The following is a 25315-nucleotide window of genomic DNA, read 5'->3' as shown; positions in this document are numbered from 1 at the left end:
TACAAAAGTAGGAAACACTTAAAGTTCAAGTAAGCAACTGTTGGAAAATATAAGAGATGTTTTCAAGTGAGACGAGCTCAGTGACGCGTGAGCCAAAATCCTAAATTTTGTTACGTTGATGTTCACAGTTCTGAAACAGCAGTGGATAACAATCCATTGTTTTGAGACAGCAGCTGTTTGTACAACAATCGTCAATAATAATCAGTGTCTTTATTTACATTTATAGAGAAATTTCTGTCACTGCTGTGTATGGATACTTCTAAAATTGAAGTTATAAATTAATCTTCGTACGGGTCTTTATAAAAAATAAAAGTAAACAAAAAAAATGAACATCAGGGTGGAGATAATTTTCTATCATGTTACGTGATGTTCATGGTTCTGAAACAACAGTAGAGAGAATTCCATTGATTTGAGACTGCAGCGTCACCACTGATGTAGCCTACATCTAGAGTGTGGAGCTGTGATCTGATCACAAGGAGTCACTTGAGTCGAATGTGGAGATGCATTTTAATACCAGAAGTTTGTCTAAAGCTCAGGCATGTGGAGCGAAGTTGCTCTGTTTTGTCAATAATGATCAATGTCTTTATTCACATTTACTTACAGAGAATTTTCTGTCACTGGTGCATATGGATGCCTCTAAAATTCAAGTTCTAAACTAATCTTCGTAAAAAAAAAAAAAAAAAATTACATCAGGGTGGAGATAAATTTCTATCATGTTACATTGATGTTCATGGTTCTGAAACAACAGTAGTTTGAATTCCATTGTTTTGAGACCAAAGCTATTTGTACAACATTCTACTGCGCTGCCACTAATGTAGCCTACATGCTATTTACATCTAGAGCATGGAACTGCGATCTGATCACAAGGGGTCACTTCAGACGAATACCACAGGTGAACACATTTGCCTAAAGTTGGTCACTTGTGATCTGATCACCAAAGATCCCTGTTTACACAAGGTCTGAACAGGTCTGGTTAATGGAAAGGTATGCAAAGTAGCCACATGGAGCTAAGTTTCGTCAATAATGATCAATGGCTTTATTCACGTTTACTTACGGAGAATTTTCAGTCACAGGAGCATATGGACAGTTCCAAAATTAAAGTTATAAATTAATCTTCATCAAGGTCTTTTTTAAAAGTAATAACATCTGGGTGGACTTTCAAATTACAGTGATCTTTGTGGTTCTGAAACAGCAGTAAGATAACAATCCATAAAGATAACTTTCTATCATGTTACAGTGGTGTTCGTGGTTCTGAAACAACAGCAGATGGAATTCCATTGTTTTGAGACAGCAGCTGTTTGTACAACATTCTGCTGCTGATATAGCCTACATGTTATTTACATCTAGAGCATGGAAGTGTGATCTGATCACAAGGGGTCGCTTCAGATGAATCCAAATATGCATTTTAAAACCAGATGTGAACATCAGCCCAAAGCTGGCCACTTGTTATCCGATCACTACAAATGATTTACTTCTGCTCCCTTTGAGGATTTTAAACATCAATGTTTCTTCCTTTAATTTAATATTTTTTATGAAATATAGTTGCTCTTGCAGCCAAGACCCCAATCTCAGATCCGCTCAAGGAACATTTTCTGTTCAGTGTAATAGATCACCTGCATCAAGTAAGCTTCCAATTCCTACCATGTGATATTTTTCAGAAATACAAAGCACTCAATGGCTTCCTTAAGGGCAGGAAATTAGTCTCAAATTGTGTGGCATGTTTTGTTAATAATATAACGGACACAAAAAGCAGCTCCACTAATACCCTTCAGAGACGGACTCTAACCAGTAGAGACAGACTCTAACCAGTGACGGCTCCATCTTAACCCCCGCAAACACACGCAATAAAGCGGTCCTTTGAGTAACACTATGAGTCAATGACATCTTTTACTAGCTGGAGCAGACAGACATCAGGCGACGATGCCACACATATGGACCCTCTGATCATGTGCATGCTATCCAATAGCGCTGAACACACAAACACCCACGAGTAGACGTAGACTGAGGTACTTAGCCGTCAACGAGCTGATGAGTACCACAGTGTATGCGTGAAAGGGGACACTGGAGCCACTCGTCCACGCTGTCTGGTGACAAAAACTCTAAACAGCACCACAACTGAGGGGGCTGTCAATGCGACAAAAGTGGCCATGGCATTCAGGGGCGGTGTAAATGTATATGTGTGTGTGTGTGTGTGTGTGTGTGTGTGCATATAAGTGATGGATAGGAACCATGCGCTGAGGCAGAAGTGTTTCTCAGCCCCTTACATGGACAGCAATAATGTCAACATTAGCAATCATTTTCCATCCAGCTCCATTTGTATAGCGTCTGTGTAGATGAAAGTAGATGTTAAAAAAAAAAAAAACGAGTGGAAAAACTGAAAGGACTGATTGAGAGCAGTACTTACATTTTGCTTGGGTGATTGTGTCGCCAATTGTGGCGCGGATGTAATGCATGCTGTACTCGGGGAGGACCAGAGCCAGGCTGAAAGAGAACAAACAACAGAAACCGAATTTTGTTCTGAGAAAAAAAATAAGCACAAACCCAAAGGTCAATGAGAAACATGTTGCTTCACTTCAACAAACATCATCTTGGGGCCATATGATGGAGATATTTGCACAAAACAAAGAACTTAAGTGGGAGCCAAATAATACAAACAAAGTCAGCGCAGTTATTCAGGTATTGCAGAGATGGCAATGGAAGAATGCAGACCAAAGAGAAACTTGAAGCCAAAATGTCAGGTCTGGAAAGGTGCATTTGGAAACATGCAATGATGGGCTTGCAAACATCCCATATTAAAGTGTTCAGCATCTACATTTACATGGAAAATGTTTCTTCAACCCAAGATTCCAACGTATCTGTTTACATGGATGCAGAAAAAAAATATTCATTTACACCCTAACCCCAAAACATTAATCAGAGGATAACGTTTTAGGGATTTACAATGTCAAATGCGATGTAAATATAACACAGGAAGAATGAGAAGAAGGTTTTTCTCAACATGAATTAATTCATTGTTGAGCTGATCGCATCGATGCCAGCTTCATTCATCTTTTCAAACAGGTTATTCACAAACTCCATGTTTCCGTCTCTCCTTGAAACTTGTCACGTCAATTAATGTTTACCCCATATGGGACAAACACGCGCAGAAAGAATGTATACCGATCTGGCATAACATTATGACTGGCTGACAGGTGAAGTAAATAACACAATACAATGTTCTGCTGGGAAACGTTTAGACATGTAGCACGCACCTAGACCAGACCAGGCACCCCCCCACCCCATAGCAATGACACTCTTTGATGGGAGCAGCCATCCCCAGCAGGGTGCAGCCTGACACAGGCACAAAAAAGCTTTAGGAACAACTAAAACAACACGAAGAACAACACAAGATGTTGACCTGGCCACCAAATTCACTAGATCCCAAACTGATCAAGTATCTGTGGGATGGTCCACAGAGGCCCCTCCCCCTCAACCCATAGGATCCAAAGGTCCCCAATAACAACATCCCGTTACCAGACACCACAGGACACCCTCAGAAGGCCCATGTCCATTCTCTCATGAGTCACAACTGTTTTGGAGGCACAAGGGGGACCTACACAATATTAAGAAGGTGGTCATAATGTTATGCCCGATCGGTGTATATATTCCAACAAGAGAGAAACTATAAGATCGAGCATTTACATGTTTAAAACACCCCTCTCAGTCAGACTGAAGACTCCTTCAGGCCAGTTTGTACCAAACGAGATATTTTTTATTCTGATTGATTCTGATCATTAGTGGAACAATAGCGTCCATGCAAACGTGTGATAATGCAAAACATCTGGACTTCTTCTACTTATGGAGCGAGGTTTGTAAAGAGCACAATCTACACACAGTGCTTAAAATGTATTCAAAATCTTTTTTTTCTTTTCTTTTTTACCTGTAGTCTGTCCCCTTCACTGGTGCGAAGGTGTACGTCCTCGTACCTTGGTCCATGTAGCGCTATGACAGCAAGAGTGATGTTAGTACAGTCTGAACGAATCATTGTCATGATATTGAGCAAGTAGATTTACCTCATCCTGAGATTTCAGCAGTGTAGATATGGTGTAATTCCCTGTTTGACCATCAATCATTTGTTTTCTTATCTGTCGACCAAATAACACAAAATAAATAAATGACACTGTACTGAGGAGTCACACTACTACTGGTTCTGATATGAGATCATGGAGTGTAGGGGAATCTATTCTCCAAACCTCCACTTTGATGTCGTTCTCTAGCTCTGCATCCAGGAAGTCCAGCGTTACAGGCTCATTAAACTTGGCAGTCTGCGCAGAAATTAGTCATTATTACTGTAATTGATTATTTCTGGGCCACGAGTACAAAGCAGGACAAATCTGACAGGTAAACACCAGTCATTGATCTATTATTTCCACAGAAAATAAGCTGATCCTTTGTAGCCTCGAAGGGAAAAGTAATTATGGGCTAATTTGTCCGTTAACTACGACATTGCGAATGTTGTAATCACATGTGACCGATCTGTGCGCGCGTAGTTTACAACAAAAGCACATATCTCAAAAGGTCAATGAGAAACACATTGCCTCGCTTCAACAAACATCGTCCTGGAGCCACATGATTGATATTTACGAGAAAAAAAAAGAAAACAGAGAATCTAAAAGTCAGCCAAATTATACAAACAAAGCCATAGCATTAATTCAGGCGTAGCAGAGATGGAAGAGTGCTAACCAACTCATGGCTAAAGTGTCTGTTGCAGGACGTGCAAAGGTGCATTTTGCAAAAACCCTGCATTTACGTAAAAGGAAATTGGTTGCATCAGACAGATAAGTCTGTTAATGTCCAGGAATGTCATGTTTTTCTTACCAAAAGAATGTTCAATCAGTCTCAAGGAGCGACTAATAGAGATGGGTTTTGTGGCTCGATGAAGGGAGCCGGATCTTGCGGCTCCGTCTCTTTCAAAGAGCCGTTCGAAAGACTGGCTCATTTTGATATTTACTTATTTTTAAGATATTTTTATCTGATCTTATTTTATCCTCGAAAAAAAGCACTGTGATAGGGTAAGATTCAGCTCGCAACTCGGTTTCTGATGTTTCTTTTAAAGAGCTGGTCAATGGATTCGGTTCGTTCGTGTACGTCACAACTCTAGCAACTTATGGATTATTAGCAAAATTGCCAGTTATTTAGGGGTGACATCAGTTGTGAAAATCAAAATAAGGTACTCCACAGAAAAAAAATGGATTGTTCTAAATTATAGCTGAGTGATGCGGCCTACCGGTGGCTGAAGATTAGGGTGGAGCAACACGTATCCGTTGGGATCAATTGCAAAGTAGTAGCCGTTTGGTCCAAACTAGAAGGAATACATAGGAGAGAGAAATGTGTCTTTGAGGAAGTGGAAACTCCTACATCCACACTAGTATCTGAGCATTTTTATTTGTTTGTGCGCCGTGTGTGTGTGCTCTTACAGTAAAACGAGGAGTCAGCCTCTTGATATCTTCCAGGGAGACATCAATAGCCATAACCCCCAAGATGAGCTGGTTTTGAGACTTCTAAGGGAAACACGTAGGAAGGGAAACAAGAAGAAAGAGTCAGTGTACGAGCCTCTTACGAGACCTGTCCCTCTGAGCTTTCGGAACCATTCCAAGGAAATCTGGACAGTTTCATTCCCAAAAGCTTCAGTGCGCCGCGGTGAGTCACTGACAAGGCATTTCCAGGCTCCTTTTCAGTCACAGTAGAGGTAACTTTAAGTGCCTCGAGGTGGACATGTAAACTCATCTTGAAGCACTTAGCTACCGGATCGTTTCTCACTCGGATCTCCAGGTTTTGATCTCATTTTGATTCCTGCTTTAGGACATCTCAAACGATCCGCCGGTGGAGAGTTCTGACGCGCTGCGGCATCAACAGAGGATGCACGGAAAGAGCCACAAGAAAGAAGAGGACTGTTTATGTTGAGTGTTTGTTTTATGGCCCGGTCAACAATACAGCGTTTTCCAGAACCACAGAATTAAATTTAAACAGAGAGTATCAGTCACACAGTAAGTTTAGACAGTAAGAGTTAATCTGGAAGTAAATACTTACAATAAGTGTGCCAGGAAGATTTATTTTGAATTAGATTGCATTAAACGAGCAACACGAGTGTCCAAGAAGTTGTTACCTTAGAGGCTTTGCCGGTCTTGTTGAAGACGGGCAGAGTCCCAGTGATCACCAGGCCAAGCTCCTGGAGGATCAAACATACAAAATGCTGTAATTAGGAAATTCCATGTGAGCACAGTTCATCTGATTAATAAATAACAATAAATCACAAAGCATCACCGGAAAAAATCAGACACTGAAATATAAGCCAGGGCCAGTAACAAAAGACAGAGATGTTTCTTGTGCCGTCGAGGTCAATGCTGTTACAAAAGCTGACAGCGTCTGACAGAACCCAAACCATTTGGCTCACGCTATCAGTCTGCTTTCTTATCTACCCTGTCGCCTAAAAGCAAATCTCGAAAAGGAGGACCAAATCCATCCTTTCGCAAACACTCCTGGCACACCGAATATGACATGACGGCAGATGTTGAGAATAAACGGCCCGAGCATTATCTGAAAATCTTCAGGAAAACATTAAACAGATTTCTTGCAGAGCTCCAAAATTGAAAGTGTCACTTGTTCTTTATTTTTTTTTTATTCTCTCAAATTTATGTGAACTGGTGTGCAACGCGTGTCAGTTTCCAACGTACCAGTGCGTCCATGTAGACGTTGGTCCACTGCACCTGCTTTGCTCTCTTGTCGGCTTTAACCATCGGCCTGCCCAGAACATCCAGGTACTCCTGGCAACAAGTGAGAGGGAGAGGAAGGCTTTATTTTGCAACCTGCGCATCCGCCGTTCAGCCACAAGAGGGCAGAACACACAAGTGGATAAGTGGGCCGGGGAGGCAGCAGACATGCTGTACAGTGTTGCTTGAGTGAATGTGTGTTTACCTGAGTGTTTAGCCTAATGGCGCCTATTGATGGGATCTCATAGTAGTAGCCTGAGACAGAGAAATATATATAGATCAGAAACATGATGTCAGTTTATCTATAGATATCTGTATATTGGATGCTTTTCTTGTAAAAATATCCACCCAGTGTGTCGTGATATACCTTTATTCTCGCAGGCCATCCACTGTATCGGTGCTTTATCGTAGTTGTGCTGACCTACTGAAAATGTAAAGATGCGTACCTGCAAGGGGCACAAGGTGGAATAATCTTTATGTGCAAAACAAAAAAAAATAATAATAATAACGGAAAGAATTGTAAACTGCTCCGTGAATGTTTAAACTCCTACCGCCTGCTTTGGGTTGTACTTCTTAAAGATCTCCTCTGCCCTCTCCTCACCTCCATCGGTGAAGAGCATAATGATCTTGTTACAGTTTGCCCTCGATACATTCGTCTAGTAGGACAATGAAGCAATGGTTAAACCAAAAGAAAGCAAATCTTTATACAAAAGGAACAAAAAAAGAAATCTGCAATGCCTAAAAACAACCAGAAGAGGTCGCCACACGCTCTCTTTTCAACACAGGGACTGAGCTGCAGGTGTGTTCCATCATTATGCTCCTAATTGAATATACATGCTAAATTGAGTTGATTCCACCAGAGTTTCACCAAGCTCGCCCCTCGCCGCCGCTTTACCTGCGCGAGCTGCTCGAAGGCCAGCTCGAAGCCGCCTTTGTAGTTGGTGATACCCTTTGCGGTGATGTTCTGCACGGCATCCTTTAGGATCCGCTTGTTCCTCACGTTGGCCTGCACCAGGTTCTGAAAGCACGAGGCGTACGAGGCCTTCTCGTTGAACTGGAGGGGAACAGGGAAGGAGGGATGACGGGAAGCGGAGGGAAGGCACTTGCACATATTTTTCTGTTAAATATGTGGCCTTTTTTTTTTTTTTATTTGTCCCTTCGTTGCAGAGTCATGCAGTGTCCCTTAAACATTTAGGATAGACTAAAATTAATAAACAGATTAAAGTGATTCCATTTTTAACTAAAACACAATCAATCTACTTTAAAAACAAAAAAAGAATTAACTGTTAAATGAAATCAGTTTTAATCAAATCTGCACAGACCGAAGGGAGCTATAGGAGCAGAAGGAAGGATTGGAAGGAGAGCAGGTAGGGATGTGAAAACAGTGGCAAAAGGAGGTAAAAAAACAAAACAAAAAAAGAACATAGAGCTTGATTATGAAAGGATTAATGGGTTAAATTACATTTACACAGCCCAACATGTGAAGCATCTTCAGGTTAATAATGGTGAATCCTTAATGTGGAGGAACAGATGGAACCCAGTCAATTCATGCACAAACACACATACACCAAGGCACCCACACACAAATGTAATCATGCACACACTGCATCTATGGAGGGCCGGGAACATGGGCTCATTAATACCCAACATCTGTTTTTGGCCGTGACTGCACCTCTGCAATCACGGTCCTGTTCAAAACACTCGCACGGACAAAAAACACACGCTCAAATATGTGCAAACACACGAGAGGTGCACAGGTATTGAGTTCTCAGTGCAGGATTTTGCCAAATAATGTAATGCCAAATGAAATATGAACAAAACAGCGACTAGGAAGTAATGCTATGTCGAAATGATTGGCAGATTAAATGAGTTGTCAAAGCAACAGTGAGTGGAAACTGGGCAAATTACCCCAAAGATTTTGGGTGCATCAGTTTAATCAGTAACTAGATTAAAGTGGTGCATAATCATTCATTCATCTTCTGTAACCGCTTGCACTGTGAAGGGTCGCGGGGAGGCTGGAGCCTATCCCAGCTGTCATCGGGCGAGAGACGGTGTACACCCTGGACAGGTCGCCAGTCTACCGCTGTGGTGGATAATCTTTTAAGCAAAAACGATATAAGACGCTAAGGAGCGCAAAAGAACGGCTCATGCTTTGCCAGAAGTTTCAGGGGCGCATCCTGCCAAGACATTCGTCCTCTAAAGACACACTCCTACACGCAGACTGATATCAATCCTAGTGAGTTGGAACTTCACTCGGCTTACAACACACATCTCGGAATATCACAAACGCGGACATAAAAAGCTCAGCACAATGCCATACTATTCTGAGTGGGCGTGTTCCATGTAAATTATATCCAGTCGTTCATTGCCACCAACCTTGTCGTCTATAAACAACTCTTCTTAGCGCATACACATTAATATGAACATAGAGTGTAGACTAATACTAAGAATATTACGTATAAATATGGTGTAACTTGTGTTGTGGTGACAAACTACACATAGTAGGGGGTGGACAAACAGCATGAGTGGGCCATAGAGATTGATGTAGCAATACCAAGTGATAGAAACATCATGGAGAAGGAACACGAGAAACTTAAGAAATAGGGCTGATAGGGCTGAAACAAGGACTAGGAAAGATGTGGAAGTTGAGTGCACTTGGGGCCGTGCCCCCCAAATTTGGAGAGCTGCTCAAGCAGATTGCAGGATCAACATGTGAGATGCCTGTCCAGAAGACAGGACTACTTGCCTTTTTCTTCTCTCCATGTCCCTTCAAGGGCTCCATAGGAAACTCGGGTGTCTATGAAAGTCTAACTTGCAGATCTATTCCTTGAAAATATCTTCAGAATCTAAAATAAATCTAAAATAAATACATGGAACATAACATTATGACCACCTTCCTAATATTGTGTAGGTCTCCCTTGTGTCTCCGTTGTGACTCATCAGAGAATGGACATGGGCCTTCTGAAGGTGTCCTGTGGTGTCTGGCAACACAATGTTGCCTATGGGTTGAGGGGAGGGGCCTCTGGTGAATTTGGAGGCCAGGACAACACATTGTGCTGTTTTTCATGTTTTTGAGCTGAGTTGATCCTAAACCGTTTTTGTGTGTGTGCCGGTATCATTGCTATGGGGTGGGGGTGCCTAGTCTGGTCTGGGTGGGTGGTACATGTCTGAGTAACATCCACACCAATGCCAGGTCCAAAAGTTTCCCAGACGAACATTGTATTGTCACAAGATGGTCAATGTTATTTACTTCCCTGTTGGTGGTGCCTGATTGGTGTATATTCACTCTATAAACAAAATGTATTAGTTTAGTAAGTGTATTCCCCATTAAAACAGAAAGCCAAGTGACGCACACACATGGATCAGAGCTAAAAGAAGGTCTTTGTGCTTACATTACACTATTTTATTATAAAAGGCCATAACTTCAAAAAGCTTCAAAATGCTTCTGGACGCTCTACAAACTGAGCCGGATCCTATCAATATACTTATTACATCAGCGTCCGATTTCATTAACTTCAAAGGCTGGTTCACTTAGCCGATTTGAAAGCTACAAACAGAAAAAAAACAACAGCCCGCAAACCACGGCTTTATTAAAGGAAGTGAAAGGAAATGGAATAAATTGGATGAAGGACAAAGAGGAGGTGAATGAAGATGAAGGAGATCTAGACGGGACAGTCTCATCTCAAGTGCATTATGTGTCCTGTGCTAAGGATTCATGTAACCTGAGCAATACAGTTAGCTGAGATGTTTGCAGGCGGACAGACGCCACCTGCATGCTGAAGGAATGTAAAATGTCATAAATACGGATGATTCATGCCCGCTTTAAATATGAGACAAAATATACGGAAATAAGTGGAAAACAAAAAGGGTTAAACATAAGACGGAGGCAAACTTTCAACATCTGTGAGGAGATTTGCTCTCCTTGTTTGTGGTTAGCTTAGCTTAGCACGCTTCGCCATATCGAGACCTGCTTCTGTTTAAAATGTATTATTTTCTTAGTTCAATCCATGGAATGGCAGTTTTATGGGATCTAATTCTTTAGAAAGGTCTTGGGCAATGGATGCTTCCTGCATCTGCGCACAAAGTTTGACATGTTGTACTCAGTTGTGCTCATAGCATAGCATTTCCTTGTTGACAGCAATTCCATAATGCACAAACATTCATTCATTCATCTTCTGTAACCGCTTGTCCTGTGAAGAGTCGCGAGGGGGCCCGTCTCTCGCCCAGCCTGGACAGGTCGCCAGTCTTTCGCAGGGCTCACATGAACCTTCTTGCTATGAGGCATCAGTGCTAACCACCACGCCACTGTGTCGCCCTTAAAGGGGAACTACTGTTTTTTAAAACCTGGACCTCATTTCTGGCATAAAATACGGTCGTTTACTCACCCATATAACTTTTGTGTAATTTGTAGTTCTTCTGTTATGGTTTGTCCACAACCTCAGAATCAGAAAAATATTCAGCCATGTTGCAAAAAACTAGCAGCACGCGGCGCTCAGTGATGACATCATCCAGGTCAGAAGACATCATCCGGGGTCTGTAGGTCAATCTACAACTCCGGACTCAACGGGGAATAGCACTAGCGTACAATAACGAAATATTGGTGAAATGAACAAGTTCCGCGGCAGATAATGCGTTATTTACAGGCTGCGTTTCGGTGCCCCATTCACTCCCACTATATGGATATACGCAGATCTAAATATCTCCCGAAGGAGTACAAATTACACAAAAGTTATATGGGTGAGTAAACAATCGTATTTTATGCCAGAAATAAGGTCCAGGTTGTAAAAAACAGTAGTTCCCCTTTAATGCACTAACAAAAACAAGAAAAGACAGAGAACGTCATCCTGTTCTGTACATTCTGCGTTCTTTAGATCAGTTACCTTTAACCACGGTCACTGAGCGACAAACAGAAACTAGTGTTTGACGGGTTGCCTAGCAACAGCATAAAGAGGACAATCCCAGGACACCCACTTAAGGCTCAAAATCAAGTTAGAGTGATGCTCTTTGCCTTTCAGTCCTAACTGCATTAACTCTGATTGCCTTCGATAGATCTTTGAGACTACTCACAAATTCCCTCAAGCGAGCAAAACAACCCCTTACAACCGTGTTATTTTTCTTCCCGCTAAAAGCATCGCTAGGACACACAAAAAAAGCTCTAACTCACCAGGAGCTTTAAATGGATTAATTTTTTCTTCAATCTTCAGGTCAATAAAACTTGTGACGCCTGACATCCCGGTAGAATTTCAATATGGCAGGCAAGGCCTATTCCATTACACGACACTGATTCAAAGTGTGGCTCATAAATGCAGCGCATCATTATTCGTCAAACTTATCTTGTGGCATTTCAGGGCTTGCCCAAGCGGCGTCATGCGCTTGCTCTATTAGGCACGCATACTTGGATTCGGCTCTGGAACGACGGAGAAGCTTCTCTCACACAAGATCCAACATAAACACACAGGCGTGCACGCATATTATAAATATATATATACACACACGGACAGTTTAAGTTAGAGAAATGAGCACACAAGCATGCATGCATCCATGCACATATGCAGCCACAATAAAAGATCCAACCATGTGTGATGTATTAAGTCGCCGAAAAGGTCACTGCCATGTTTAAACCAATGACTCAAACCGGGCTAAAGCTACACAAACAGTCAAGCCACAAACATGTCCACATTAACATTCATTGTCAAGTATACAGAAACACTAAGAATTTTCTGGGAAGACTGAGAATGAGATCCTGGTACCAGCTGTATAAATACTCACATAAACTACGTTCACGTAGTCGTCATCGGAAAGGGTCTCCAGCATCTTGCTGACGGACGTTTTGATGAGTTTGAGGGTAAGACCTGACACGCTTCCACTCCTGCAGTGTGGAAACAAAGTCAGTTGTATGAAATTGACTTCATCCTCTAGTTTGTTAAAAATCGACAACTCTTTTTGTAATGGCGAAAGGCTCTGCACCTCTGCTCCTTTACTGTATTATTTTTACCGGCTAAAATGTTGAGATCTCCTCTTTTATATTATTATTTAACTGTCTTACATTTGTTTTTATTTTCTCAAGAGTGTGTTTTTGTTATGTGCAACTGAGCTACTGTGACTAAGCAATGTCCCTTGTGCATCAATAAAGTGTAAGTCTTAATGTAATCATGCGGGACTTTCACATATAAACAGATGTCTGTTACATTCGAGCACTTGCCAAAAAAGTTCACACAATGCTAATTAAGCTAATGGGCATCAGATAAATCTGTACTGGGCATTAGTATTCGCAGGAGAACGTACTGTACTGTATGTTTAACGTGAACTAACAATGATTCTTTGGAAGAGCTGAAGCAGAGAGCAATTATTGCGAGATAGCTGCATTTGTGGTTACAAATGTAACTAGGGTTCTATGAATATCTGAAAGTGCGAAAGAACAAAACTGAATCTAGGAAGAGATCAAGAACCGTTTCTGAAGGTCAACATAAAAAGGAAAACTGTGGTCCAATATAATAAAGCGATCAATGGCGAGGGCAAACACGGATTACCATTGGTATGGTTTTTCCTCACAGAGAACAGCGAAAGACGAGAAGGGACTGAGACTGTAGGCACGTCCCGTAGGTACGTCAACATGCATGTGTCAACAGTGTTTATGTAATTACTCTGAGTGACAGAAGGGGTAGAGGGGGCATTTTCAGATCTAACTTGACTGATATTTGACCATACAAGCTTTTGAGTCATGTGAGTGTCGTCTCTCACTGCTCCGTTTTGAAAACCTCCTGAAACAAAGCTGGCCTCTTGGAGGAGGGGACGTTTGCTCTTAAGCTACTGGTTATTCTTTGCTGAAGGCCAGTCCGATCACATGTCGCATTTACAGACTGCTCCACCACTAATAGGAGGGAGGATCTGGCTGTCAACAAGCAGCACGTGAAGCAGACTTGGAGGTCGGCTTATTTACATAAATTAAATCTATCAGGGGTATCAAATGTTTGGCCTAATTAAATCTCCCTTTATTCAGTCTTCTCTGTGAAATCAAAATCATGTTTTCCTTCCTGGGCCTTGAATCTGATCAAAGACTGATCTGTTGTCATATCACATATTGCTCCAGGATCCTCTCTGAACATTTCAGCTCTTCTTTTTAAAGGCATAAAAGAAATAACTGGACTGTGGTGATGATGATCTCGGCCAGCACACTGACTGCTTTCTGTTTGTCAGTGTCACATGTGAGCACAGCGCAGCAGCGCCCAGCGGGATGAGGCCAGTCAGAGAGTTAGCATCAGGGCCTTCTGGCGCGAAAAAGAAAATAAAGTCTGACTGTAATGGATGAATCACGAGGTCGTCACTCACGCATCCACCAGGATCAGCATGTCCTTAGGTGACGCCGCCCCCTGAATGTACCTGGTGAGTAATAAAAGAGACACATGTCATGGGTTTTGAGCACATAAAGACATATACAGTGCATGTGCAGAAGTGGAAACACACAAACAAAGAACTATCTTATTTAAAACTAATTTCCACATAACACAACGACTGAGCAATTTAATCATTTTGATACTCTCATCACATTCATCTTTCGTTGAGCAGTTAAACAAACATCACTTGCTATCATCTGCATGAGAACTCAATCAAAAAATTTTAATTACCTCTCTGCTGTCATTTCCTTAACAAACACACAGTTGTGTGTCTTTGTTTGGAGTTTGAGTGCCCCGTGGCCAACGGGTGTCTCAAAGCTAAGGAAATTTAATAACATGCAGACCGTATTGGTGGCCCCCAGCCAGATTTGATCATTTTCTAGGAGGCTAATGAACCTTTTGTATTGCTTCCCTCTGATCTGCGGTGGCTCAATCAACATAAAACTCTGATCTGTTTGTTTTGAGAGGGTTCGGCTTTGGCCAGGAAAATGCTTTTGATTGTGTCAGACTGTGTGTGTGTGTGTACAGATGCTTTTATGCGTAATGAGTTTATGCAACATGCAAGGCTAGTTTTTGTTTTCAGTTACAAAGGACGGGCTGAATGTGCTGTGTGCCTGCACAAAACGGCACTCACCACGGCCGCCTGCGAACGTCGTAGAGGTCAATCTTGTTGGCCGTATTGCGCGAGTCGATCCAAGGGGACGCTGGGTAAAAATACAGAAAAAGACAAGTGTGTTTACTTGGGTTTTTGCAACAACTCGCATATGATAGTTTGACAATATCCTCATGTGTGCGCAGCTTCAGCCAGGATCCAATTACTTTAGCTTTGTTTAGCATAAAGACCAGAAGCAGGGACAAAGAGTCAGCCTGTCTCTCTCTAAAGTTCTAATATAATGTCTAACTTTTCCTCTGTGTGTCTTCGTTTAATCGATCACACTAATTAAAGTATAAGAAAAACAGCTAGTGGTTTTACTTGATCAGGCTTCCTCTAGTCAGCCAGAAAATCAGTAAAGACTCTTTATGAATGCAGCACTGAGATTAGAGTAGTAGATGTTTTATATCCTTTTACAGAAAGCATGTGTTTGATATTCCCTAACTCTACCTGTATCCACTGTTTTAAATATAAGGGGCAGTTCAAAACTAATCTAAGTTGGTAATGATGGCCATGTAAGATTTTTAAAACTAGCATCCTTGCAATTAAATGTGGAGTAAGTCCAGAGAAAGACATACAGTATTTTGAATTGCTTCAAACTGTGGACACACATTGCCCAGGCAAAGGCACATAACAACAGAAGGTGATAAACAGTGCAGCAAGTAATGTAACAAGGTAGATGGTTAGCAAACTGGTGCTACAGTTGTTGCTGCAAAGCTCTGGTACATCAACTCCGAACAACGATACTCACGACTTTCCTGTTGCCCTTTGGCTGAAAAAGTGTTCGTGTTGCAGGGGTGGTTACAACCACCTGACACCGAACGATAGTTTCATTTTTCATTTTCATTTCATCTTCTATACTCGCTTAGTCCTGTTAAGGGTCGCGGGGGTCTGCTGGAGCCTATCCCAGCTGTCATCGGGCGAGAGGCAGTTGTCCGAACGATAGTGTAGAACACAATATGATGCGATATATAAAGATATGATATGATATGATATAATACAATGAGGTATGACACAGTATGATCTAATAAGGTACAGTATGACACCATAGATTTTGACACGATACGACCAATACAATACAATGCGATATGATGCGATCAATATGATACGATACGTACATACGATACATGCAAAGTGATCAGTACAATACAATACGACACAACGCGATCAATACGATATGATACAATATGATACAATCAATACGATACAATCAATATGATACAATACAATACGATGCGATATGATACGATATGAACAATACAATATGATCAATATGATGCGATATGATACGATACGATGCGATATGATGCAATACGATCAATACAATATGATACGATACGATGCATTGTGATACAATACGATCAATACGATATGATGCGATACGATCAATTCGATGCGATATAATACGATACGATGCAATATGATACGACAGGATCAATACCATACGATAGGATATGATATGTTTCTCAAAAAAAGGATTCATGACCTTTATCAGCCCAGTCAGGCTTGTTTCTTAGATGCATCAGTGCGCAATATAATGGACTGGCCCTATGGTGGAAATTTTGTGTCCCCAAGACTGACCAGTCAGAAGGCTGTTGGTATGAACCCCTTGGCCACTGGGCTGCTCACCTGGGTAATATCGAGCCAATCCGGTGGCAGAACCAAACACCTGCCAGAGGAGTGAAGGGTCGTCCTCTTTGTTTTTCCGGAAAACATCCTCCAAGGCCTCCGTCCAGTTCAGTTCATTCAAAATGATGGTAGCTGGGGCACACAAACACAGACACAGAAAGAATGAATGAGTCATATTTGTGTGGAAGTATAAAAATCACAAAAATCACACAAGCGCAAAATGTCAGGGCCATTTACTCTGAAAAAGCAATCCTGGAAAAAAAAAATAAACCATGCTCAGAAAGTCTCCAACACACATATACACAGATTTGGAAGTATTAAGCTACTGACATTGACGGCTGAAAGGAAGCCTCCTCACAGAAATTGAAACTGGCGTCAATCTGCCATGATGAGATATTTCGATTTTTTTTTTTTTTTTTTTTTTTTTTACAGTTCTTCTCTCAAAACACACAGCACATTTTGAGACAGCAGAAAGTGATCAAAAGAGAGGAGAAAGGGCAGAAGGGAATGTTGGAGGTAAAGCAAAAATGATTAAATTTGATATTATGGAATAAGACAAAATCATCTTCTGGGTATGGGGTGGACAGACATACAGTAAACGTTTTGTTTACCTGTTTGTCTGCTGAAGCTCTTACTGGCCTTAATACTCCTAAAATCTCGTTTGATCCAAAAAGGCAGCACTCTGCCTGGGAGAGTAGGCTGCATGTCAAAATGAGGCTCTGTGTGACTCATACTTTCACATGGTACACAGAGGTACAATAAAAAAAGAAACATCAGGACAAGACAAGGGACAACCAGGAAATCCAGGTCAGATGCGACAGATAACAAAGGGCCGTGGAATAAAAGATAATTATATTGACAAACTCAGGAAAAGCAGATTTTCAGCTATTACGCAGACAGGTCCGAAGGCTGACCACATACAAACTGTGAGAGTAGCAAGAACTCAGATTCATCCTACTAATGATTACATTCAGACATTTCCTGCAGCAAGGGGCAGCATACATACATTTTCATGGTGCAAATTAACCAGGATGTACAGCTACAGTATGTAGGCCATAGTAAAAGCCAACTCCGGGAAGTTGAAGTTGTACGTTAGCAAAGAATTTTCGTCACATTACCTGAATGTAATGTGATCAACACGTGCTTTTGATGATGCAAGGTAAAAATGTTAATGGATCTCAAAAAGTTATCGCAACTAATCGAGAGGGGAACATGAATGCCTGTAGAGTGGCAGACACTGTAGACATAATTCATCACAATCTACTGTTTAGTGTACGTTCTACATACATGGTGGTATATGGTATATGGTATATGGTATATTGCAGAGGTCTTCAACAGGGGGTCCGCGGAGGTGCTGCAGGGGGTCGTGAATACATTTAAATGTCTTTAAATACACATATACATAAGTAGGGGGTCCCAACTCCTTCTTTTCCATCAGTTTGGGGGTCCTTGGCCTGGAAAACGTTGAAGATCCCTGGTATATGGTGTATCCTAGTAGGTATATCCAAAAAAGCGTTGGAAAAAAGCGGCAACTGGACTTGTCGAGTTTTTGAGAAGATGTTTCACCACTCATCCGAGTAGCTTCTTCAGTTCTAGGGGACTAGTGGGAAGTTTGAAGTTGAGTCCCCTAGAACTGAAGAAGCTACTCAGATGAGTGATGAAACATCTTCTCAAAAACTCGACAACTCCAGCTGCCTTTTTATTAAAAACGCTTTTTTGGACATGCCATGACCTGGATGACAGAGAACCTTCACAGACATCCAAGTAGGTTTGTAGTTTGGCCAGACGAAAGTGTTATTTTGCTTTTTAACTGTTAACATTGCGTAAAAATTGCAATAGTTCAAGCCTGGAAGCCAGACTGGCTCCCCTCGCCTAGAGTAGGTCTGGAGTCACTCCGTTGGGAGCTAATCATGCCCTGGCTGGTATCTGCCAGGTCAATCAAATCACTTGGGACAGAGTAACAGCGACAAAGTCATACATGTCACGGTGCAGTGCAGTGGAGTTGAACTTGTTTTTTATATAAATCTAGATAAGTCGAACTCTGTCCTATAATAAAACCCAGGTGGCATGTTACCACACTCATATTATGATAAGAATTGAGATTGTCTACCCCAGGCCAAAATAAAAAGTAGTGGTGCCATTATGGAAAGAAAGTACTATGGAAAGACATGAAAATGGCATCTATATTTCTGTTTCTGTTTGACCCTCCTACTTACTCCTGTTTTATTCTAGCCCCCGTCCCATGGCTCCTTACTCATTCCCTTCCCCGCCTCTTTTTACCATCCATTTCTACGTTTTGTGGGATAAAGAGAGAGTTTAGGCCGGGCCTTAAATGGCTCCCCGCGGTATTGTGGAGAAAAGTGTGTCCCAATGATAAGTGGTGACAATTTGTTCAGGCCTGATCTCTCTGCTCCCCGAGGACGGTCCTTAATGGATTAGTCCTGCTGGTTTCTGTGACATCGGTAACAAGAAGTCTCAGGGTAACGAGACCTCATACAGGATAGAGCTTTTTATTCCATACTGCTCATAGTGAAGACTGAAATAACAAGGAACGAAGAGTGTATCCTGCTGCAGGAGGTCCATAGTGACCAACCCTTAACATGATTTCTCTGTGTTTTTATGCGTTTCTTTTGTGTAAAATGGGTAAACCCTTTATGAGAATTTTGGATAAAGACACAGGCAACACTGACGCGCCCTTACTAACAATACTTTGGCATTGCAGGGCAGTGTCCTCTAATCTCAAACAAATGCGAGAGTCCCAATTTAAACAGATCCATCTCTGTGGTGATGTGTCTGTCATAATGATAAGAGTAAGAAATGAGAAGTATCACCGCAGCAATGCAAGCTCCGGCCAGCTCCGGCCAGCTCCGGCCAGCTGTATTTGTCAGGCGTGGCATCATGTCCTGAGGGACTATTGGACGTAGGGGGGAGAAGGGCGTCCATGTTTGTGTGTCTGAACAAGAAACACGGATGTTGCCACCATGTCGAAGGAAAAAAGAAAAAGATCTGTCTCGCAGAAAAATAAAAGATGAATAATGAAGCAAAGTCCATGAATTTCTGAGTGTTCCACAAATGGGTTTTTCCGCAGCGAGATTCCGCTTTCACACAAATGAGATTAGAGAAATGACACAACATAATGAGTGGAGAGAGAAAAAAACGAAAGATGGAATGGAAAGAAGTTGCTGGCATGGCTTTTCCTTGAACAGGTACTTTTGGCACTGAGCAGCAGGGATAGCGCATGATGACTTCTGTGTCATCCGGCTGAACTTATTCAGATACTTGATTAAACTGAATTAATTCAGAGAAGTAAAGGTCAAGGATTAATAATGACAGGCATGAACCGAAACATGAGATAAAAGCATCACATGTTTATCAAGTAAAGACGTGGAAACTGAATATTCCCCGTGAGGCATGAAGATGCTTTCAAAAACAAATCAAAACGTGAATCTGGCAGTGACTGACGAGGGTGATGGCCGTGGGAGGTGACGACGGAGAGAGGTGGTGGTGGTGATGATGGCGGGGGGAGCTGCGCGGTGCCATGCCAAGCAGTGCCCTGTGGTGTTCCCTGTCATCAGCTGGCTGGTGGCTGAAACCGCCTGTGCATTTGAAAGTAATTACATGGTGGGGGCTGAAGTGGTGAGAACCTGCAATCATCATATCAGAAAGGGGCCCGCAGCTCGATGGTACTTCGCCAGTCGCTGCTGATCCTGAACGCATCCCTTTGCAGGCATTCACACAGAATGGATATCCACTTCAGCCGACTACACACCTTAAAGATTATTATGTTTTTGGCACCGAACGTCGCAGAGAAACACATATTTAACAATTTAAGCGACTGCACAATCAGCGAGTATCTACAGGTGCCAAGCGACACAGCACTACTCCATGCAGTCAGTGTGTTTTGCACTTGCAGGATTACCCTGCCATGTAAACTGCAATAACATAAAAAGGTGAATTTGGATAAAAACCTTGGAGAGGTGTGAGCAACAAGTGCAGGATTTTCTGCACAACGAGCTTCAGATGAATTGTGCTTCTGCTGCCCACCGCACTGGTATACTGTGCTTCCCATTTTCAGCTGTTTTCAGAAAAATATTTTCCTCCCACTGCACGTTGCTGAGACTTTGAATTGCAGCTGCAAAACTGTGTGGGATAATCTTAATGACGGCGGCAACCCGATCTGACCCTTAGCAAAAAGTAGTATACTTGAAGTTCATTTTATTAAGTATGCTTGAGTATAAGTATAGCTAGTATACTGCAGACCATGCACTTGTAGTGTACTAGAAAGTATACTAATTTAATACTTCTCAGACTAAATTGGAACATTTTTAAGTTTATAAAAGTATACTTAAGGTATACTTTAGAAGGTCATTTTAAGTTTACAAAAGCACACTTTCAAGTATACAACAAGTACACTCATCTATATACTACTAGTGTACTAGATATATACTTCTAGTCTACATTTTAGAAATGGTCCAATTTAGTCCGAAGAAGTATTAAATTAGTATACTTTCTAGTACACTACAAGTACATGGTCTGTAGTATACTTGCTATAGTTATACTCAAGCGTACTTAATAGAATAAACTTCAAGTATACTACTTTTTGCTAAGGGGAGTCATGCATTGAGTGATTTGTGAACAAACCGTTGAACTTGACTTTGAAATACTCACTTCAACTTAATGTATTTAGCAGTAGAATCTCATTTATATGCCCCCCAAAATAAAAATGATTTATTGCAGTCTTTTCAAAATATTAAAACACAGATGGATAACACCTTTCTGGATTATCCCAACTCCATACAACCAACCTTATCTGAAGACCTGTGGTGCTATGTTCATGTAGATGTTACTTAGACATGTAGCACCACCCTAGACCAGACCAGGCATCCCCAACCCATAGCAATGACACTCCTTGATGGCAGCAGCTGTCCCCAGCAGGATGCAGCCGGTTAAGAACTCAAAAAACATGAAAAACACCACAAGGTGTTGACCTGGCCTCCAAATTCACTAAATCCCAAACTGATCAAGTATCTGTGGGATGCACCGGAACAAGCCTGATCCACAAAGGCCCCTCCCCTTAACCCACAGGACCCACAGAGGACGGAGGTGGATTGGGCGAACCTTTGCGGGGCTGCCCCTAATCTCCAGAACAGCCTACTGTTTCATTTAACTAACCTTGACTTCTTTATTCTGATCTTAATATTGACTTGTCACTTGAAAAGAAACCAATGAAAGAATGACAATGCATTCAGTAGGTGTGCATGAATAGATAGGAGTGCATGTGAAAACCCAAAGTGATATGAGGGTGTAGAGACATGCAACACACTCACAGCTGCCTGGGGAAACAGATAAAGATATGGACATGGGAACACACATGCTTGGCTGCTATATTTACTCCTGAAGGATGAAATGTGTCTGGAGGTCATGAGGGTGAAGAAAGCTCTTTTGGTAATCTCCGCTGCTGCGAGGACGGCCGTCTCCTTCTTAGAAGTCTCACGGAAAGGTGAAGGGAGACGGTGAAATGAGATTCTCGCTCGCGCGGAGGGGAATGCGAATGTGAATCGCAATCAGCTGATTATTACATCATGGGATGGGATCCAACTTGTCGCAAGGACGCTGCTTGCAAATGCAATGACTGCGGGACGAGGAGGGAGACGGAAGGTAGGGACGGGATGGAGATACCACAGAGTTTGGCTGCTATAAATGAAACAGGACGCGTATCAAGTGGCACAAGAGTGCAAAAGGAAGAAGGAAATCAGTTTATATGCTGCGAGCTTTGCCAAAGGGAGCGTGACTACAACGCGAACACACACACGGCGTCACAGTATCTCAGCGCGTCACCGAGTGTGTGTGTCTTGGGCTGACAGGTGCCACACAGAGTTGATGCAAACGGGCATCAGACGAGACTCGGATCTCCTGCCAAGGCCGCCAAGCTCTCCTCTCATCTCCTCTCATCGCATCCACGCCGGCCTGCCTAATGAGCGAGAAGACATGCATACGCAGCCATGAGATCCTCATAGAGTGCGGCGGCGGGAGCATGTGATGTGACACACACACATGTCGACTCAGACACCCCAAGTGTTTCCTCTCTCTCTCTCTCTCTCAAGACAAACTCAAACACAAACCGATTCATTCCTGGTAAACACGATAATGAATCCCAGTCTGACCACCTACACTGGATCAGCAGGGAGAATGGATTCCAATCAGCAGGACTAATGCGGGGGAGAAAGACAGTGGCACATTTGTCTCCACACGGCGCACTATGAATATGCTTAAATAAGGTGCAGCGAGGGACAAGAGGGTGGGAAGAGAGGATGGAGTGATAAATGACAGGGTGAAAGGGTGCGGAAGAAGAGATTAAGGTGGTGAGGAAGGTTGAAAAAGAACAAACGGGACTAAAAAAAAAAAGTCGAGAAGACGCAGACGAAAGGAGAAGGAGTGATCTGGAAAGTCAAACGAGGCGGGTGATACATCTCACCTTGAGAATTAGTAAAAGCCACAAGGACACCAGCCTTGTCTAGACAAAGTCCCCTAATCAAGTTACCAATCCTTCCTCAGTACGTACAACAAGACAGAACACCAGGGCGTGTCTAAGTGTCCGTGTGTCTCCTCCTACACACACACACACACACTGGCGATACACGTTGCCACGGCAACGCCGAGAGTGCTGGCCATCCGGAGAGGCAAGTGATGTGGCAGCCTGTCCTTGGAGAGAGACAGAGAGAGAGAGAGGAAGAGGACAGCAACGCCGCCTGCACAGCTTCACTACTGCGCCAACTGGAACTCCACCCAGACCCCACCCTCCACCGACTACACTCCAGAGCTGGAAGAGAGGCAGAAGAACTCCTTAACACAGTGTGTGTGCACAGCGAGGAAGTTCAAAAGTACGCCAAGCAAGACTTTTAATTCAGGGACAAGAACCTTTTTATTCAGGGACAAGGCCGACCGAGCCTCCTGTGCTTACCTATGAAGGTGTGTCTAACCTCCCCTTTTTGGATTCGTCTCAGTTCTCGCCCTACCTCTTCCCAAAACTCTCTTTTATTTGCTTCTTCTTCCTTATCTGTTACAGGAACCATGGGTTTATCTGACTCTCAAGATCACCTTCCATCTCTGCATTCAACCTCCTCGGGATCAATTATCAATTTGCCTTGCGTCCTGTCAGTTAACAATCTGGCTGGATTTAAGGTACTTTGTACAAACAACGTACACTCAACCAGAAAGATAGTTGCACTTTAGCTTTGCTTTAGGAGTAGCAGAAGCATATTTGTCTCATATCGTTGGTTTTACACATTTGTAATTGTATAAAATGGACAAAATTCACGGAAACTTTTGCTGTTATGTATTTTTTCTAAATGGACACAGCTAGGTTAGCGGTATCCAGTCTATATGCTAAGCTAAGGAGGCTGTAGTTTCATATTTACAGTAAAGCCGTGGTAGTCTTGGCAACAAAGGGTTGTTGGTGTCCCTTTAGGTACTTATCCATGTACAAAAAACCAACACAGAGGATAAGACACACTCATGTGCAATCCTCCAACAGGCCAACAGCTTGTCACCCCTAGGTGATGACGCTAAGCGCAAGGGAAAGGTTAGCTTGAAATGCAATGACCGCAGCAGAGTTCACCACAAGAAGCGTGGAAAAAGAAAGAAAAAGCATGAACAAGAAAGAAGCACTCCACTACGAAGAAGTGCTTTCTCCAGTCTTGTACCCCGCCAGGCCAACGCTAAAGGATCAACGGCGGGAAGATGTGCATCTGCAAATCTCTGTTTAGCACCGGCGTAGTACATGCTACGCAAAATCATCAACCTCGCGATTAGCAGACAGAAGAAAGAAAGACAGACACAAGGGGAGTTTTATATTACAGAAAAATGACAAACAACAGACTGATGAATCACACTGAGAACAACCCCCTCCTACGACGCCCCAACCCGCCCCCGCCTTTTCATCATTCTAACTGCCGCTTGTAAAAATAACCGAGTGCATTTGGCCATTTGGCAATGACAAAAATGTCTGCACAGTCAGAGCCCTCGGAGGCCCGCCAAGTCTGCGCATTTATAGTCCAACTTATGTGGAGTGGCTCGCTGTGTGAGGGCGCTGGAGTGACTGAGTCCTCTGCATTTAGCGGAGCCACCGCGAAGACCATTACTGAAATTGATATTGAGTGCGCAACCATATCTGGATGTCGGGAAACGGTTTTAGCCGTTTTAATGTCAGCGGCATGTAGTTAAATTAAGTGTGTGACGTGAAATTATCTTAGTCAGCAAGTGTCATGTTAAGCAGTGGGGTGTAGTGTTACTATAAAAGGTTTGGGCTCACACGGCATATATTTGGATCAATCGACACTTCTTAACACTAATTATGTGACTTTTATCATGAAATTTCTCATCACAGGATTCCCGTCATGTTGTCTTGTGTTTCCAGACATGGCTGCATCTTTATATTTGTGTGTGCCAGGGTGTCCTTGAATAGTGCTCATCAGTGTCCTAGAATAAGACACTAATATCCCCTAGGATATGTCTGTGTGTGCATGGGTACAGTCATACGCCGGTCTCCTTAGCATTCCAGCTTGTTTTACTCACTGCCATTTTCTAATCGCTTGTAAAAAGACAGCTCCACACACACACACACTCCCCTTTTGAGACAACACAATCAAAAGTTGGGCGTTGACGGTAATTTTACAGTAATGTCCATTCGCACATTTGACTCTGTGAGGTCATAATGGATAAAACTTAAATTACATGGCTCCTGATGACTCAGCTTTGTCTCAGAGAGTTTAAGACTGACCACATTCTGTAATGGCATACTTTATTATACCAGATTTAATTACTGGAAGCAGAGTCTGGTTTAATTGCCGGCCTGTCCGATGTGTTTTCCTGCTTTGTGAACAATGGATGAT

General features: G+C 42.5%; 1 protein-coding gene across 1 annotated transcript in view; it reads right to left on the bottom strand.

Annotated features, from left to right (window-relative positions):
* Nucleotides 1-25315, bottom strand: part of LOC311508597 (voltage-dependent calcium channel subunit alpha-2/delta-1-like) — a 97994-nt gene that overhangs the window by 20296 nt on the left and 52383 nt on the right. The window contains exons 7-22 of the mRNA XM_084573428.1: nucleotides 16425-16556; nucleotides 14778-14847; nucleotides 14079-14129; nucleotides 12519-12618; nucleotides 7645-7803; nucleotides 7301-7405; nucleotides 7117-7195; nucleotides 6955-7004; nucleotides 6714-6803; nucleotides 6146-6208; nucleotides 5457-5540; nucleotides 5267-5341; nucleotides 4233-4304; nucleotides 4053-4124; nucleotides 3920-3981; nucleotides 2401-2481 (exon numbers count right to left, since the gene is read on the bottom strand). Coding sequence (XP_084429554.1) covers nucleotides 2401-2481; nucleotides 3920-3981; nucleotides 4053-4124; nucleotides 4233-4304; nucleotides 5267-5341; nucleotides 5457-5540; nucleotides 6146-6208; nucleotides 6714-6803; nucleotides 6955-7004; nucleotides 7117-7195; nucleotides 7301-7405; nucleotides 7645-7803; nucleotides 12519-12618; nucleotides 14079-14129; nucleotides 14778-14847; nucleotides 16425-16556 — 1345 coding nt within the window. The remainder of the gene's footprint in view (nucleotides 1-2400; nucleotides 2482-3919; nucleotides 3982-4052; nucleotides 4125-4232; nucleotides 4305-5266; nucleotides 5342-5456; nucleotides 5541-6145; nucleotides 6209-6713; nucleotides 6804-6954; nucleotides 7005-7116; nucleotides 7196-7300; nucleotides 7406-7644; nucleotides 7804-12518; nucleotides 12619-14078; nucleotides 14130-14777; nucleotides 14848-16424; nucleotides 16557-25315) is intronic.

Source organism: Chelon labrosus (genome assembly GCF_963514085.1).
Source record: "Chelon labrosus genome assembly, chromosome: 23".
Classification (NCBI taxonomy): domain Eukaryota; kingdom Metazoa; phylum Chordata; class Actinopteri; order Mugiliformes; family Mugilidae; genus Chelon; species Chelon labrosus.
The sequence above is the reverse complement of the archived record's forward strand: the minus strand, read 5'-3'. Positions and strand labels throughout refer to the sequence as shown.